Below are 16,465 nucleotides of genomic sequence, written 5' to 3' on the forward strand. Positions count from 1 at the left end.
CTCCTGTGCTTCAGTTTTCTTATTTGTACCTACCTTATTGGGTTGTTGCAAAAACTATGAGTAAATGAAGGTAGAGTGCCTGGTACACGGTAAAAGCTATAAATATATGGACTATCTACCTACATTGCCTTTGTTGGTGGTAGTATTCTTATTCTTATTTTAATAATATTCTTATTAGTTTAAAGAGAACAAATATTCCATATGGTGACTAGAGAGAAAAGTGTAATCAAAAGCGTGAAAAAAATATAAGTACTTTAAGAAACTACAGGTAGGCTAAGCTAACTTAGAGTGTGCGGTGAAGGCATAAGGATAAAGTCGAAAAAACAGTGAAGGACCTTTTATGGCATATTAAGGAATATGGTATAAAATGGGAACACTTTAAGGGTATCAAGCAAGTGAGAGCATCAGGATCAGATTTATGTTTTTCAAAGATCATCCTTGCATCAGTGGGAATTAGGCTAGAAAGTAGAAAACTAGTTGAAAGTTGTTAAAATAGTATAGGCAGAAGAGAATGAGTGATAAAACCGAGATTACTATAGAAGAGAAAGATCAGAGGAAAAGAACGAAATAGCTGTTTGGGAAATTAAAGAAATGAGTATTATATCACTGCTATAGGGGGGAAGTGAAGAAGCAACTATATTAGACTATGACTTCCAGAAAGCTGGTTTACCTGGCACATGGGAAATACGCTAGGTACTTGCTGAGTTAAAAAATGGTTTTAGAGCATTCATTCAACTCTCAATTTCTCTAAATTCCACAAACTAAGTCAATTTATTCACCTTCTGTTACTTACAGCAATATCTGGCTCTGACCTAAATTCACAACACAAATAAAAATTTAAGTATGCTAATACAGGTAGAAATATGAAAAAAGTAAATTCATAATTCTCATGCATCACAGTACTGATATAATTTTGTTCTTATGTATCTGAATAAGATTTTGCTTTGAATTCTACTACAGAAGGTGTTTCACATATTTTTCACGTTAACAGGAAAAAAGAAACCCACAGCTTTTTGACCAAAACTTTACTGAAAGTAAGAGTGGCAACCTATGGTCTAAAAATCAGCCTCCAGTAACCTTTCACCCATTAAAATCTAACACAAAGACCACTATGTTCACACTGAGTTCATTATTTAGTAATCTCATCAATTTTATATTACTTTATAATTCTGCTCTATTTAGACAATAAAAAAACAAATAAATAAAAAAATTCAACACCAAAAAGCACTATGCACATTTTCACCAAGTGTTATTATCCCAATTAACCTTTCTTTTCTTCCATTAAATTGCAGGAGAGAAATATTTAATTTCAGGGGAATTTCTCTTCACTATCCTCTTCATGATCCTACAGAGTAGTGTTTTATCTCCACTCTCACCCCTGCTCCCCAGAACTGGTAGAATTTCAAACAGGACTCTAAAGCATCCTTAAGCAATTTCTTTCTATTCCATGCACCATTAATTATAATCATTCACTTAATTTTTATGGGAATGTGAAACTACAGATGATCTGACAAATTGAGCTATCATAAAAATGACTATCAGAAACATAAATACACTAACTAAAAAGGACTGCAAAAGAGAAGAAAAATTAAATTTATGGGAAAACATTTTAAAAAGTACTAAATATGTGTTTAAATCAAATGGGGAAAAAAAAGTTCTTTTTAAAAAGACCAAACTGTAGAGTAGAAGTTTTGAACAGATGAACTTTCTTTCCACAAGCCTATCTCAAATGTTAGTGAGGTCAATAATAAACCAAAGAGTAGGACATTATAGTCTTTCAATCAAAATGTTAAAAAATACGAGTTATGGACATTAAAATAAAAGCAATGTTGCCTGGCTGATGTGGCTCAGCAGCGGAGCATCAACCTATGACCCAGGAGATCGCAGTTTGACTCCTGGTAAGGGCACGTGCCCAGGTTGCAGGCTCCATCACCAGTGGGGGATGAGCAGGAGGCAGCCAACCAATGACTCTCATCATAGATGTTTCTTTTCTATTTCTCTCTCCTTTCCCCTACCTCTCTCTGAAATCAATACATATTTTCAAAAAAATAAAAAATAAAAGCAATGTTATGTTAATGGTGAAAGGGATGAGATCAATTACATAGTAAGGATGGAGACTGGCCTTGGCTAGGAGGAATACATAGGCTTCTAAGATATATGAAGGCAAGAAAGGTATAGTAGAGATAGCAATTTTAAAGTAAGCAATAAAGAAAATGGATTCTAACTTTAGCAATTAAAACAAGTATCTGAGGATTATTTCCTAAAAGAGTAGAAGGGGTAAACAAAAAAGGAGGTCAAAAAAGTAAGGAAGGTTTAGAAATATGAAATTAAGAGCAATAAGAAAAAAGGGGGGGGGGCGGACACAAATCTGTGCGCAGTAAAAGTCCTGATAAAATTAGATAGCATGATTTTAGAAAAACTTCAGCTGACAGCTTTTTTCAGCAAAGTTTCAAGGCCTAGAAGAAAACAAAGTAGTGATTTTTCAGTTGCTAGGATTACGAAATGGCAAGGTGAAAAAAGTTGGGAGTACAAAGTATAGTGGAAGTAAGAAATTCATCTGAAAAGATTTTATCGGAGGAAGACAATAGTGTTTTAAAAATGCCTGTTAAGGAGTCTGGATTTAACCTGGTGAGGTAACAACAGAATTTAAAGCAGACGAGACTTGGTCACTATACTCTTTTAGCCACAATGTTTTAAGAAGTGCATGATCTAGCTAGGTGCAAAACTGAAAATGCTTTTTTTGGAATTCATTTTTAAATCAAATTAAAATATTAAGCTAGTGTTTAATGCCAAGCAAAAAGATAGTAATGGATCACTATTTTCACTTTTCAATAATGTAAAACTCTTGTAATTACTGTGGAAGTATGTTCATTAATGTTACCATTTTTGTCTCTGTCAAACCTAGCATAAACTGAAAACATTATAAATACAATATGAATGTATAGTTTTAGTTTACTTAAATCCCCAAACAAAATATGACACCAAATCTGCAGTGGTTTTTTTTTAAATGTCAAGACATCTTGTCAATGAAAAGACAAAGCCAAGGAAGCAATAAAAAAAAAAAGTACCTTTTCTCTATCCTGAAAAAACACACACCACATAGTGAAAAGTCCTGGTAAGAAACAATGGGACTTAAATAAACCTTAAATTTGCTTCAGCATAGGTATTTAGTTTCAAGTACCCTATAAATTTGCTTATTCTACCACCACACCTAAAGAAGCCATGTACGGAATGATAAAATCCTGTGCCTTTAAAATAATCAATATGCTCCTTAGGACAGAGAGAAAAAACTGAATCAGACACTTAGTCCAGAATTATTATTTCTTTTAATACTTTTAAGGAGATTATGGAGATAGTGGCATCAATGACGTTTTCTTCCAGCGTACAACTGGATCTAACACTGTAGGTAATTCCTTTTTTTTGTGTCTATCCAAACACTGACACTCTAAACAAAGCATAGGCAATGTCTAGTACACACCTGGCTTTGGTAAGTCTGGTAAAGTTGCACAGATCTCTGTGACAAGGCTTTCTACTCATACAACTTGGGTATTAAAATTCTCCTTAAAACCTAGAAAAAATGTCCTACCTATTTATATGAAGACATTATGAAATAACTTCAGACACACGGCATTGAATCAATTAAATCCTATGTAGAGACTAAAGCAGAACCTAAAGTTTATAACCCCAAAACTTAACAGTTTCAGGAAGGCAAGTTTTAAAGGGTTTAATTGAACTATTTATGCATTTCTTTATTTAAACTAAAAGATTAGAGGTGACAACTATGTGAACTGTTCAATGAAAAGTACAAGATGGATCAGTAAATGACAAAGAATGGTTGGCTTCTGCAAGCAGAAAACTGCACACATTTGGAAACAGTGCAACAGGTTACTTCTGCTCAGACACCCTTAAAATGAAAAAGTAGATCTATAAACCTCTCCCTGCTAAAAGCAGCATCAATCATGAAGACGAACCAAAGATTATTACTTTGACACGAAGATACAAAAAATTATGTGATTTCTAAACTTATATATTTGAGAATTTGGTGTTTCTTGGCAGAAGCAACAAAGAAAATTCTAATTTCTCTTGCTATTACTGCATAGCTTTATAAGTCAGGTTTCATGTCTTGGTGTCATTAGAATAAACAGAATTAAATGTTTAAAACACTATTCTACAATGTCATTTCTTATTCAAGCTAAAAAGTACTCTGCTCTTCAGACAGCTAAAAATTGCTTACAATTTAAATTTAGTTCAGTGTTGTTTTTTTCAAGAAAGACCACTGGTTTTCTTTCTTACCAATCTATCAGACCTGTTTCATTTCCCTTACAAATTAGCCTAAACTTCAGTAACAATCATTTCAATGAATGCTCAATTTTCTCACTCCTTGTCCACCTAAACCACCAATGACTAACCTTTTATCGATCTAATCATCACTTCCTTGGATCCTGATTCCAGGATGCCAAGTACCATTATGGAAAAGAAGATAAGCGTACTAAATCTGCAACTTTGAAAATTCATGAATCCTCTATTTACTAGAGAGGCTAAGGCTAATATGTAATCTTTTTTTTTTTTTTTTTTAATCCCTAACTGGTTTGTATTCATCACTCTCTTCCTATTACCAGGCTTTATCACTCACGTCTAGAACCTAGTCCCATTTCCTAACCAAAGCTCTTAGCAGAAAAATATTTCACATTGACAAATAGGGTCTGTTCATTGTGAGCCTAATTAACTAAGCTTTCTAAATCAGGAGTGGGGAGGGAAACTTTTTTCTGCCAAGGGCCATCTGGATATTTATATCATTCTAGGGCCATACAAATTTATCAGCTTAAAAATTAGCCTGCTATATTTGGTCAAACATTTAATTAACTCACCCCTAATGTGAAGGCTGGAACTGCTTTCACTTTGGTGAGCCCTTGGTAGGGCCAGAACAAATGATTTCATGGGCTGGACGTTCCCCACCCATTCTAAATAGTCAAAATAAGATGCTCTTTATACACCCCATCTTCATATATTTATTCTTCTATCTATCCTCCTTAAAGACCATTGCATTTCAATTATCTCCTCTCATATCTTTAAGTCTGCTCTCCTAGTTCCTTCCCCTTGACCCACATAATTTTTCACAAATTTGTCTTTCTATAAATTACCACACTCTAGCTCTCCTTTCCATTACTGTACTAACTTACTGAACGTCCACCATCATTCCTACACTACTTGTCATGCACATTTAAAATATAATTTTGAATTTCAGAGTTTTCAAGAATAGTGCCAATATCTTCCATAGCTCCATCACTCAGAGTCATCAACTACTAACAACTTACTACATTTTCTCATCACACCTCTCTTCACTTCCTATCTCTCCATTTCTCACACATACACACACACACACCCCCTACCATTAGTCTTTTTCTGCACCATTTAAGAGCTGGCTGCAGACTTGATGTCTCATCATTTCTAAATAGCCCAGGGTGTGTTTCTCTAAAACAGGGACACTCAGCTACGTAAGTTGGGAAGTTGATATTGATAAAACTGCCATCAAATCCTCAGGTCCCATTCAAATTTTGTCAACTATCCTGGCAATGTTCCCTTTTCCTTTTGCCAGGATTCCATACAGCAACACATGTTACATTTTAGTTATACTGTCTCTTCAGTCAGTCTTCTTCAATCTATCTGGAATACTTCCTCAGGCTTTCTCTGTGTTTCATGTCCTCAGAAAGTTATAAAGAATACAGACTGTACACTCTGTAGATGACCCTGACGCTCAGCCTGTCTAATGTATCTTTCATGATCAGACTACACTGACTTGGTATATCCCACAGACAAGATGCTGTGTTTTACTCAGTGCACCACTTCAGAGAACACCCACTGTCAAACCATCCCACCACTAATAAAATGAACTTTGTCACGTTACGGTTTCCAAGGTTTCTACCCTGTTAAGTTGCAGGGTTTTTTCTTTTAATTGATTAGTATCTTTAATTAAATAGTACCTTGTGAAAATACTGCAAAATTATGACAAGATCTTCAAACTATCTTCTACCAGTGTTAGCCTTCATTGATGACACGCAAATGAATCAACCACCACTATGATGGTTGCTAAACCATTACTCTTTCTAAATTATTAGAAGAGTTTTCCTTTCTCATTAATTCTTTTACCTATTTAAAGCAGTATACACTCATGGATTTCTATTTTAGTCAATGGTAATAAAATAGTCAACGTCTCTGTTCTCACGGTGCTCAGGAAAAGATACAATAAAAAACATCATAAAAAGAGAATATTTTAAGAAAAATACAGTAATGAGAAAGGCACTGGTGGAGAATGGGAGGGAAGGTAAGCAGGGAAGAGTCTCTAAAAAAGTGGTATCTGAAAAGAGAACAGTTAATACAGGAATCAGCCAAAGAAATATTTTGAAGACAATTCCAGGCAAAGGAAATAGCTCATATGAAAAGTCTCTAAGTCATACATGGGTTTTGCAAGTTTATAGTACAGAAAAAGATCAACGTAACTGAAGCACAGAAGGGAATTTATCCTACAGACATTCACAGGTATCTCTCCTAATACAGTCTATTATTCATTTTTTTCTAATTGACTGGTTGATTCATTAATTTGTTATATGCCTACTGTACGCACCAGATATTCTGTAAGGCACTATAGATCTAAAAAGGTTTAAGAGAAAGTCTTTCCTATTAAAAAGCTCATAACTTAATAGACAGACATCTAAACAAATTTATTGCAACATAGTAGGAAAATACAACATAATGGAAGTATGAAGCTCAGTGGTGGTACTCCACATTCAGAAAACAGCGTTTCTTTTTCAATTGTCAAGCTTTTTGGAGGGTAAGTCTGTGTTCAATCTCTTTAATTTTTCAATTCCTAACCTCTCAAGTGCATTGCAATCTCACTCCTATCCCTAATACTAAAACTTTTTTTTTGGTCAAGGTCATTAATGGCCTTGCCAAATCCCAGGTGACTTTTAGTTCTAATTTCACTTTAGGTTTCCATCTTTCATAAAATAGTAATCCTTTGGCTTTTAAGACACTTCTCTTTTAAAATTTTCTCTGGCCTCTTAGGCAGCTCTTTCTCAGTCTCAGTTACTGATTCCTCTCCTTGTCTTTGGTCTGCTTTAAAGAGTGAAGTTTCAACCTTCTTCTATTACATACTTAGGAGGTAACATAGTCAATTACCATATTCAATAGTTCCCAAGCTGAATCTTCTAGCCTAGATCTCTCTCCTGAGCTCCCACTGCCTTCTGAACATTTCTATTTGGCTAGCTGCATGAGTACCTCAAATTCGACATGTCCCACCCTCACAAACTTCTCCACTTAAATCCCTACATCACAGGAAGTGATAGGACTTTGCAAACAGTCACACTAGTTACATCATCCTATACTACCCTCACTTAAATCCTCCCTACATTCAAATGAATCTCTTAAATCCTAAAGATTCTAGTTTCAATCTGTTAATTCTATCACTACTACCACTGTGACTCTGTTCAAGCCCTGGTATCTTTCATGGATCATTGCCAGAACCAGTTTCTCTGTATATAGAGTTAGTTTCAATCCATCCTCTTTAATAATGCCAAGGGTGTTATTAAAAAGAGAAATTCTACTCATTCTTCTATCTAAATTTGTCATCCTCTCTCCATTGACTTAGGAAAGAAACCCAATCCTTCCTATGTCACAAAAGGATATTGATGATTTTGTCTCCCACCAACATCTCTAGCTCTTGCTTAACAATAATCTCTATTTATTCTTTGCCATATCCAATAATGCACAACTGCACGTTATGTTCTCCCAAAGTTTATAAATGCCTTTCCCCAAGTCTGCAATATCTAACTCAACTCAGCTGAGGTTTCACTTCTCTCTAGGAAGTTTCTCTTACATCTACTACACACTCGATTAGTTACCTCTCTCCTATAAAAGATACCTCAGAATCGTGAGCAGTCTCTCTCTTATCACATTATATTAATATTGTCTGTTGACGATTTGTGAACTCTCCAGGGACATATACTATGTCTTTCATTTCTATATCCTAAGTGTTTTAGAACAGCGTCTGGCTCCAGAAGACTGAAGTGTATTACAAGAACGCATAACCTCATCATCTTTATCATAACTCGTTCCATATGAAAATATTTTATACTCTTTTGCCTTAATTTGAAAAGAGAGATACATTTTGTTTCTAAAAGGAAAGGGGAGAGGGTGATGATCTTTTTATAGGGTCCTCAACGTACTTTTGTATTTTGAGTGAATGGCTGACTCCTAAGAGAATTCATTAACTCTACTTTTTTTAACTAAATATTATGTAAGGTGATGATTCTGAAACCAAGTAAAAATAATTTAAAAACTAAGAGAGAATTAGAGAGCAAGCCTTACTCGATAATTATGCTATCTCCCTCCCTGGGTTCTTCTCATGATTCTACTGGGAAACATCCATTATTAAAATATTCTAGTACAAAATATGGGTAAATTTTCCTAATACAGAATTTCATTTATCAATTACAATAATTTCAGTTTAAATCTTGCATAGCATTTACAAATAAGATTTAAGTTGGATAAGAACATAATATGGATAAAATTTATTCAAATCTATAAAATTAATACCAGCAGGTAAAACTTAATGACTGCTTACTGTTTATCTTTTTCTATACTAATTATATGCATTATTTCATGTAATCCCATAAAACTCCTATGGGTTGTACTGTTATCTATTCCTCTCCCACTTTTTTTTGAGATGAGACACTGGTGACTGAAGGGGTGAGGACATCTGTCCAAGCTACACTGCTAGGAAATGATAAAGTTGTGAGTTGAAGGAAAAGCCCCTAATGCCAAGCGGAAGCTCTTAACCATAGTGCTATCTAAACTGCCTCTAGCTGTTCCTACTCAGAAAAGATTCAAGAGAATTAGTTCCTTGGAAAAAGCTTTCAAATATAGCTACCAAAAATCTTTGTAATAAATGCGCAAGGTCTTAAGATACTCAAGACATAAATAGGAAATACTGGTTAGTCTACTAATGAATTGCTATTCCAATAAATAACAACAGTGCGCCCTCTCACTGGAATCTTTCATTGGTCAGTCATGATCTACTATCCTAAAGCCTTATCTTATCAGCTTTCAAAACTGATTTTCAAAGCATTAGTCAGTGGCTAGTATGTTTCCAATGGAATGAGGGAACACTCACGCAGCAGCCATCCCACTTTATAAAGTGTTATGAACAGGGAACACATATTTACCCTACCTGCTACCTGAGGGTTAATCATAAAAATACAAGACATTTTAAATAACAGTACTCTCATATCTTTGCATTTCTATTCACAAGGAAACATTAAGAATCTGTAGCTGCAAATCACCAATAAAAAAATGACAAATGAGAATGACTTTGGCACAATTAGCAAATTATATCACACATGTAAAACATCAACATTTTTAGATTCTTGTTAAGAATACATAAAATAATACAGTGATAATTTTTTCCCTTCATTTATATGTCTTCAACAAAGGAAAATAATCTGAAAACAGCTTCCTCTTCACATATCGTTTCTATTTCCCAAATCAAATGCTCTTAAAAGTAGGAATTACACATTTGGAACAGAGCTGCAAATTTTTTCTGTACAGAGCCAGACAGTAATTATCTTAGGCTTTGCAGTCATAACTACTCAACTCTGCTGTTGTAGTGCAAAGCAACCATAGATAATACATAAACTAAGCATGTCTATGTTTGAATAAAACTTTATTTCCAAAAATAGGTGGCAAGTGAGATTTGACTTACAGTAGTTTTCTAACCACTGACTCAGAATGGGGCTCTAATAACTCTGTACCACTCTAACTAAACTTATGAGATTGCAAAAGCATTATTATTTCATTCCATTTCCCCAAAATAATTTCTAGATTATGGACCTACTTTAAATCAAAACATACACAATGCTTCATAAAGTATACAACAACCAAATTTACCATCCCTATTGTCTTTAAAGAAAGAATTCTCATAAGGTACTTTACAAGCATCAAAAATTAAGAAGTTACATATTTATAATCTCAATGCACTGGCACAACTTTTTACTCACCAAAATGAAGTACAAACACAATGTAATGCTTTTTTCTCATTATTTCAGTTTATTACTATTTTTAAAAGAATTCTTTTAAACATTAGATATAAAAAACTCATTTTATGTTTTGAGAACTGAATTTAAATATTAGTATAATGAATCTGAAAAAGCTAAATGAAATTTTCAATTACAATTTGAGAGCAAAATATTGTTGTAGGTATATCAAACACTTTAGCAAATACATACATCTGTTCTTCACTGTGAAAATAATAATCTATCAGAAAATTTAAAATTTTTCATTTTTATGTTGCTTCATAGAGAACAATGGAGATTAAAAAAAAAAGGTAAAGGGGGGAATACTAAGGTAGAAAGTGACCTACAAATGCCAGAAACGGGCAAGAATCAGGGAAAAGATCTGTATAAAAATCTTTCTCATATCCTGCTGGTTTACAGATGACTGGGTATACCAGTAGAGGAGGAGAAGTAGATATAAATAAATCTCAGTTTATAAGCATGTTTACTTAAAAGAGGAATCTATAACTGTCTCAACTGTGTAAAATTCACAGCTGCTTGCTTCAAAGACAGAGATAGGAATTTCCATTTTAACTTCCATTTGCTATTTTCTTATTTCTAAAGAAATTAAGAACCTTGTGAATAAATGCACTACTTTTAGCCCACAGAGTAGTATTTAATTGTAAGTAAAACCATGTTAGTGTGAAAAGTACTACCCTCAGTAGGTCTAATAGTTAAGGTGCCTAAAATTAAATTGAAATTTTTCCAAAAGTAATTTTTTCATTTAAAACTGAAAAGCAGTGGTTTTCCCCATCCAACAAGTTAAAAGAAACAACAACAACAAAAATAAACCCAAAGAGCTTCTTTGAATACAACATCATATATATTATAAAATGAGGTGTTAAGGAGAAAAGATGGTAAGTAAAGCATGGTAGATATGCTCAGAATTTTTTCTATCACTGTTTTAAAGGGAAACTTCCCAAAGGCTAGTGGTTTTCTAGAAGTAATATAAAGAGACACATTTAGTAATCTCCTCTAATATGCTTAACACACTTTGAAAATGCCCTTGGTTTAGAATTAAAATTATTATATTTTGCAAAATTTCAAACTGCATATTTGAAATAATTCTGGGAATTACACTTATCCATGATGAAGAACTATAATATAGCAATGACTGTGGTATAACACGTCTTTCAGGAATTTTCCAAACTTGGATAAAGTCCAGCCTTAAGTAAAATCTTCTGTTAATAAGCTAAATTACCTGAATTTCCAGTTTTACATTAAAAGGAAAAACAAAGGTTTTATCTGAACTTCAACTATAAGCAACGTTTCTTCGATTCCACATAAGAATTAAAATATTTTAAAAATTACTTACAGTAAATATCCGTCTGCCAGTTCTATCAAAAGTTACACAGTACACAGATGACAAGTGTCCAAGAATTCGTTTATGCATTTTCATGTGCTGATATACTGCAGTTGGAACAAGTCGCTCAAGCCTGTATTTCCCATTCAGCCTCCTCGAAAACAAAGTATCCGCTACCAAGAAAAAGGAGGAAAATATGTATAATTCAGAAATTATTTTTCTTAAGTATCACCTTTAAAGAATTCACATATTCTAACCTCTCATATGTCAGTAAAAATAAAAATGCTTTCTAATGTATATGGCTCCTAGTTAAAAGTTTCCAAAACAGTCAATAAAAACCTATTATTTCACCAGAAATACATTAAGTCAGGCCTTTTATCCTCATTTTTCAAAGAAGCAAATTCAGTTAAATGACCTGTCTAAAGTCACAAAGTAAATGAAGAATAAAACTAGGATTTAAATTCAGACATCTTTACTCTCTGGATAGTGCTCTTTAAAAACCAAACTCATTTTATATGATATTATTTCTTTAAAAGGGCCCAATGAGATAGGTTTCCTTATAAAAGCAGTTAAACTGGATCCAGTAATTTTTAGTTTTTATCATCCAGCAATTGCTAAACACTCTAAATCTGACATGCCAAACAATGTTTTTAAAAACTTTACAAATGAAGACAGAGAAATAACTCATAGCATTATTTTTAAAAATAAAAATTAAACTGGAGATCTTGCCAAATGACTATATAATGATTCCTTCTCTAAAACCTATCTGTTCTTTTTTTCAACTAATTCATTTTAACCATCTTTCAAGATATGACTGAAATTCCTGTCTACCCCAAAGCCTGATGTGCTGACTGCAGCACAAAATGTTCTCTTCCATCTAAATTCTGACTACTTATCTTCTATACTGATAATTATGAACAAAGACGACGTTCAATAAACGTATGCTGACTGATCAGCAGGCACATTTTTCGCCTACAGATTATCTTTTAATATAAAGCTTTATTTCTGACTGCAACTGCCATCTAGTAAGCACTAAGATGGATAGTAAGCACTATAGTTTCTTACTTTAATTTAGTCCCAAATATAATTAAATATGTATAAAAAATGCTATTTATCCTAGATATAGAGCCTAGCAATTATGTCTGAAAATTGATGAAATACAAATATCTCAGCTGTATGGTAAAGAATATCAGTATTTTTAAAATCCACATACAATTAATGTTTGTATATTTAAAGTAATGTTTGTATATTTGAAAGAAAAAAAATCTTAGGGACTGGTGAGGAGATATATAGAAGAATGCATTGCAATATTTCAAGAAATAATTACATTATGCTTATTTGTTCTTTTACTATATCAATCATTTTATTTTCTAATACAGTATCTCTCCTGCTGTTAGCATATAAATTCTATGCAACAATCTATTTCAACATCTAAGAATATCTAAGATAAGTTTTAACAACTGTGAATTAGCCTATTTACCCTTAAGCTGGCTACACAACAACTTAATAGTGATTCAGTAAGTTTCTAGTAAGCCCTGATACATTTTTTTTCCTTATGCACAGAAATGGCCTGGTAAAAGACATCCTCCAGTGCTTTGACTCCAAACTGATTTAGAAAAGGAATCACACAAAAACATAGACATCAATTGTCCTGTCAAACAATAACATAAATAATCTTATCCAAACACTAAGAATTAATGAAATTTCAGGCCTACCTGTCTGTTCTGTAAGAAAATAAGTGATGACACATATCACAAACACTGACAGTGTTACCAAAACATAGTTTAATTCCCTCCATACAAAATTCTAAAACTGTCAAATTTTATTAAAATATTTAACATTGTTCAGGTATAAAAAATGGTTGTTGAAGGTAATATAATAGCAAAATTATTATTGTAATGATGATGAAGCACTTGACTGTGTTGAAATTTTAAAAAATGAATTTGTTGTAAAGATCATTTGGAAAATCAGTTGAAGAAGTATTTTCTAAGCAAAAAACACTTCCCCCTTAGGTAAAGAGAAAAAGATATTACTGCTCTCTTAAACAGTTTTTACTGAATCTTTACCTAAACCGGGATTAAATCTTCATTTTCATTTTGAGAGTCGACTGAAAAAAAGAATATCCCTCTCAAAAAGTTACTTTACAGTCAACTTTTCAAGTAAAACTTTCCAGAAACATTAAGTGCAATATATTTATAGTTAAAATTATATTCCAAACTACCCTTTGTTATGCTTCACTACCAATTAATTTGAATACCTACACTATGACTGTATCCTAAGGGAGAAGGTACCTAGCCAAGACTTTGCTCTCAACCAAATTACAAACTTGTGCAACAGTACTAAAAGATATTACCTACAGAGAGAGCAGTATATGTAGAGTTTCCAGGTAATAAGTTGGTAATTCAAACTTGACATAGGGAGTTAGAAAAGAAAATATAAGTGTAGTTCAATAGTTAAAGTTCAACTTGAAGAGGCTGAATTTGAAGAAGGCCTGACCAGATTGAATAGAGAGAATTTCAACAAAGGTAGAGAGGAGGACATTCTAGGACTCCCACTTAGTAAACTCACATTTTATTTTACTATACAATTTGCATGTCTATCTCCCTTACCAGATTCTTAAGTACCTTAAAGACAGAAATTTGTCTTATATATATTTCTTACAACTGAGTGTAGAACCTTTTAACTAAAAGTATATAAATGGCCTGGCTGGGCGTGGCTCAGTGGTTGAGTGTCGACCTAGGATCCAGGCGATCGGGGTTCGATTCCCGGACAGGGCACACGCCTGGGATGTGGGCTCGATCAATGACTCTCTCATCACTGATGTTTCTATCTCTCTCTCTCTCCCTCTCCTTTCCTCTCTCTGAAATCAATGAAGATATATTTAAAAAAACAAAAAAGTATATAAATGAATCTTAATTAATAATAAGATACACAAGATGGTTCAATTTAATTCATAGTTTTATGGCAGAAAGACATATGGCAATTATTCACTTTCTAAAGAAACTGTTAATAGATTAATTGGATTTGAGTAAAAAAGGAAAGGACTCTTGGATTATAGGAACTCCTTAAATTTTATCAGACTAGAGCATCAATTTTCTAAATGAGCATGGTTAAACAGATATAAGAGATCACAAAGAAATAAGTTCGTTATATGACATTACAATAGTTTAACCCTAAATCAAGTAGCATATATGGCTTTGGTTTAAAAAGCACATTTATTTTCATAAGTATGGTGATGGGAAAGATTCTTAAATTAATTCTGCGAAAGCAAATCTCTATATTCTTCACTTGGAAAATTCTTTCTTACTCCCCAGAGCCAGTTAAAATGTCACCTCCTCTAGTAAGACTATAGTGAATATAACTGGTCACCTTGCAACATTTATTCCTCTGCTCAAAACTGCAATGCTCTTCATTTCATTCAGAGTAACACCAAATTCCTTATACATTCGTCTACCGAGGCCCTGCATAATCCTCTCTCCCATCACCTCTATGACATCACCTACTGCTTCCTCCCCCCAACCCCTTATTTGGTCTGCTTTAGCTACTCTAATCTATCCCATTCTTCCAATACATCAGGCATATTCCTAATTTAGGGTCTTTGCATTGGCTGTTCCCTGGGACTAGAATACTTCCCCTCACATGGCTAATTCCTTGACCTCCTTCAAGTCTTTTTTCATATGTCTGTCAAGGCCTAACCTGATCAGCCCATTGAAAACTGCAACCCATTCCCTACCACCACCACCACCCATAACTCCTAATCCCCCTTTATGTAGCTCTATATTTGCTGTTTTTCCATCACTTATCACCTGATGCTATACATTTATTTGCTTATTATGTTGTTTATTTCCTACTCCCCCCACTACAACATAATAAGCTCTCTATGGGCAGAATTTCTGTGTGTTTTGCTCTTTGATTAGCTTAAGAGCTGACTGATAGTGATGGCTGGCACTTAGTAGATGATCAAAATATATTTGGTGAATTTAATGAATAAATTACATGTTAATAAAACAATTAGGTTTAGAAATAAAACAAAAATGGAGGATTTCTTTATCGTACAGATTGTAGATGCAAATATCTCTAAATAGTTCTTCATTTCAAATGCCCTGCTAAACTGATTTAATTTGGAGGGAAAGGGAGAAATAAACATATTTACTCAATTTTCTGAGTAAATAGACCAGTAAATGAAAGAAACATTCCAGAAATCACCAATCACTATTATCCATTCGAAATACCAATCTCTTTCAAGTCTGAAGAGAGGAAAGGAGCAAAATAACAAGTGTCATTGGTAGCAAATCATTCAGAAGTCTTTGAAGCCAAGTCTACGTGCATAAATCTACAGAACTAATTACTAGAGATAAACAAAAGCCCCATGATTTCTTCACGTCAGATATAACTGTGTACACATATCTAACCAGTGGGTTCTTCTTAGCTACTACTTCTCAAGGTACTAGGATGATAAATCAAATTCCCCCACAAGCCACTTTTTCCTAGTACACACCTAGTTATTTTTCAACAACTAATTTCTCTAATCATAATACTAATGAATATTCAACGTAGAAAATAAAAACATAAAAAAGAAAATTCTATAATTCTATCACCTAAAGTGATCACTTTTAAAATTTTGCAAAGGTTTCCCTTATAAATAGCATTTTAACAGCTATGCTATATTCCTAAATGAAATAAGAGCAAGGCTTTAAGTTTGACATACTAATGTTCAAATTTGACACTGTGGTTGACTTGAAGCAAGTTTCTCCAACTTTAATTTTTCCAGTTACATTTCTAGGAACATTTTCCACAATATACTTTGCTTTCATATTATGCTGTTTTTTGACATCTCATGATTTCAAAAATTTTACAGTCAATTCTATCAATATTTTTCCTTTTGTTTATAATTTCTTCTACTACCACCAGCCAATAGTACAATAAATATCCACTTTCACATTTTTAAATTTTTTGTTGGTTTAAATGTCTTTAACTCCTTAATACAGCTAGCGCTTCAGTATATACTAAGAGGTGAGTCACTAAAGATTTGGAGGGAAGATTTTTCTCCCCCAAA

General features: G+C 33.3%; 1 protein-coding gene across 1 annotated transcript in view; it reads right to left on the reverse strand.

Moving 5' to 3' along the window:
* PHIP (PHIP subunit of CUL4-Ring ligase complex) overlaps positions 1-16,465 on the reverse strand; it is a 121,528-nt gene that overhangs the window by 77,100 nt on the left and 27,963 nt on the right. The window contains exon 7 of the mRNA XM_081139923.1: positions 11,422-11,582. Coding sequence (XP_080996049.1) covers positions 11,422-11,582 — 161 coding nt within the window. The remainder of the gene's footprint in view (positions 1-11,421; positions 11,583-16,465) is intronic.

This window comes from Miniopterus schreibersii, assembly GCF_964146895.1.
Source record: "Miniopterus schreibersii genome assembly, chromosome: 6".
Classification (NCBI taxonomy): Eukaryota; Metazoa; Chordata; class Mammalia; order Chiroptera; family Miniopteridae; genus Miniopterus; species Miniopterus schreibersii.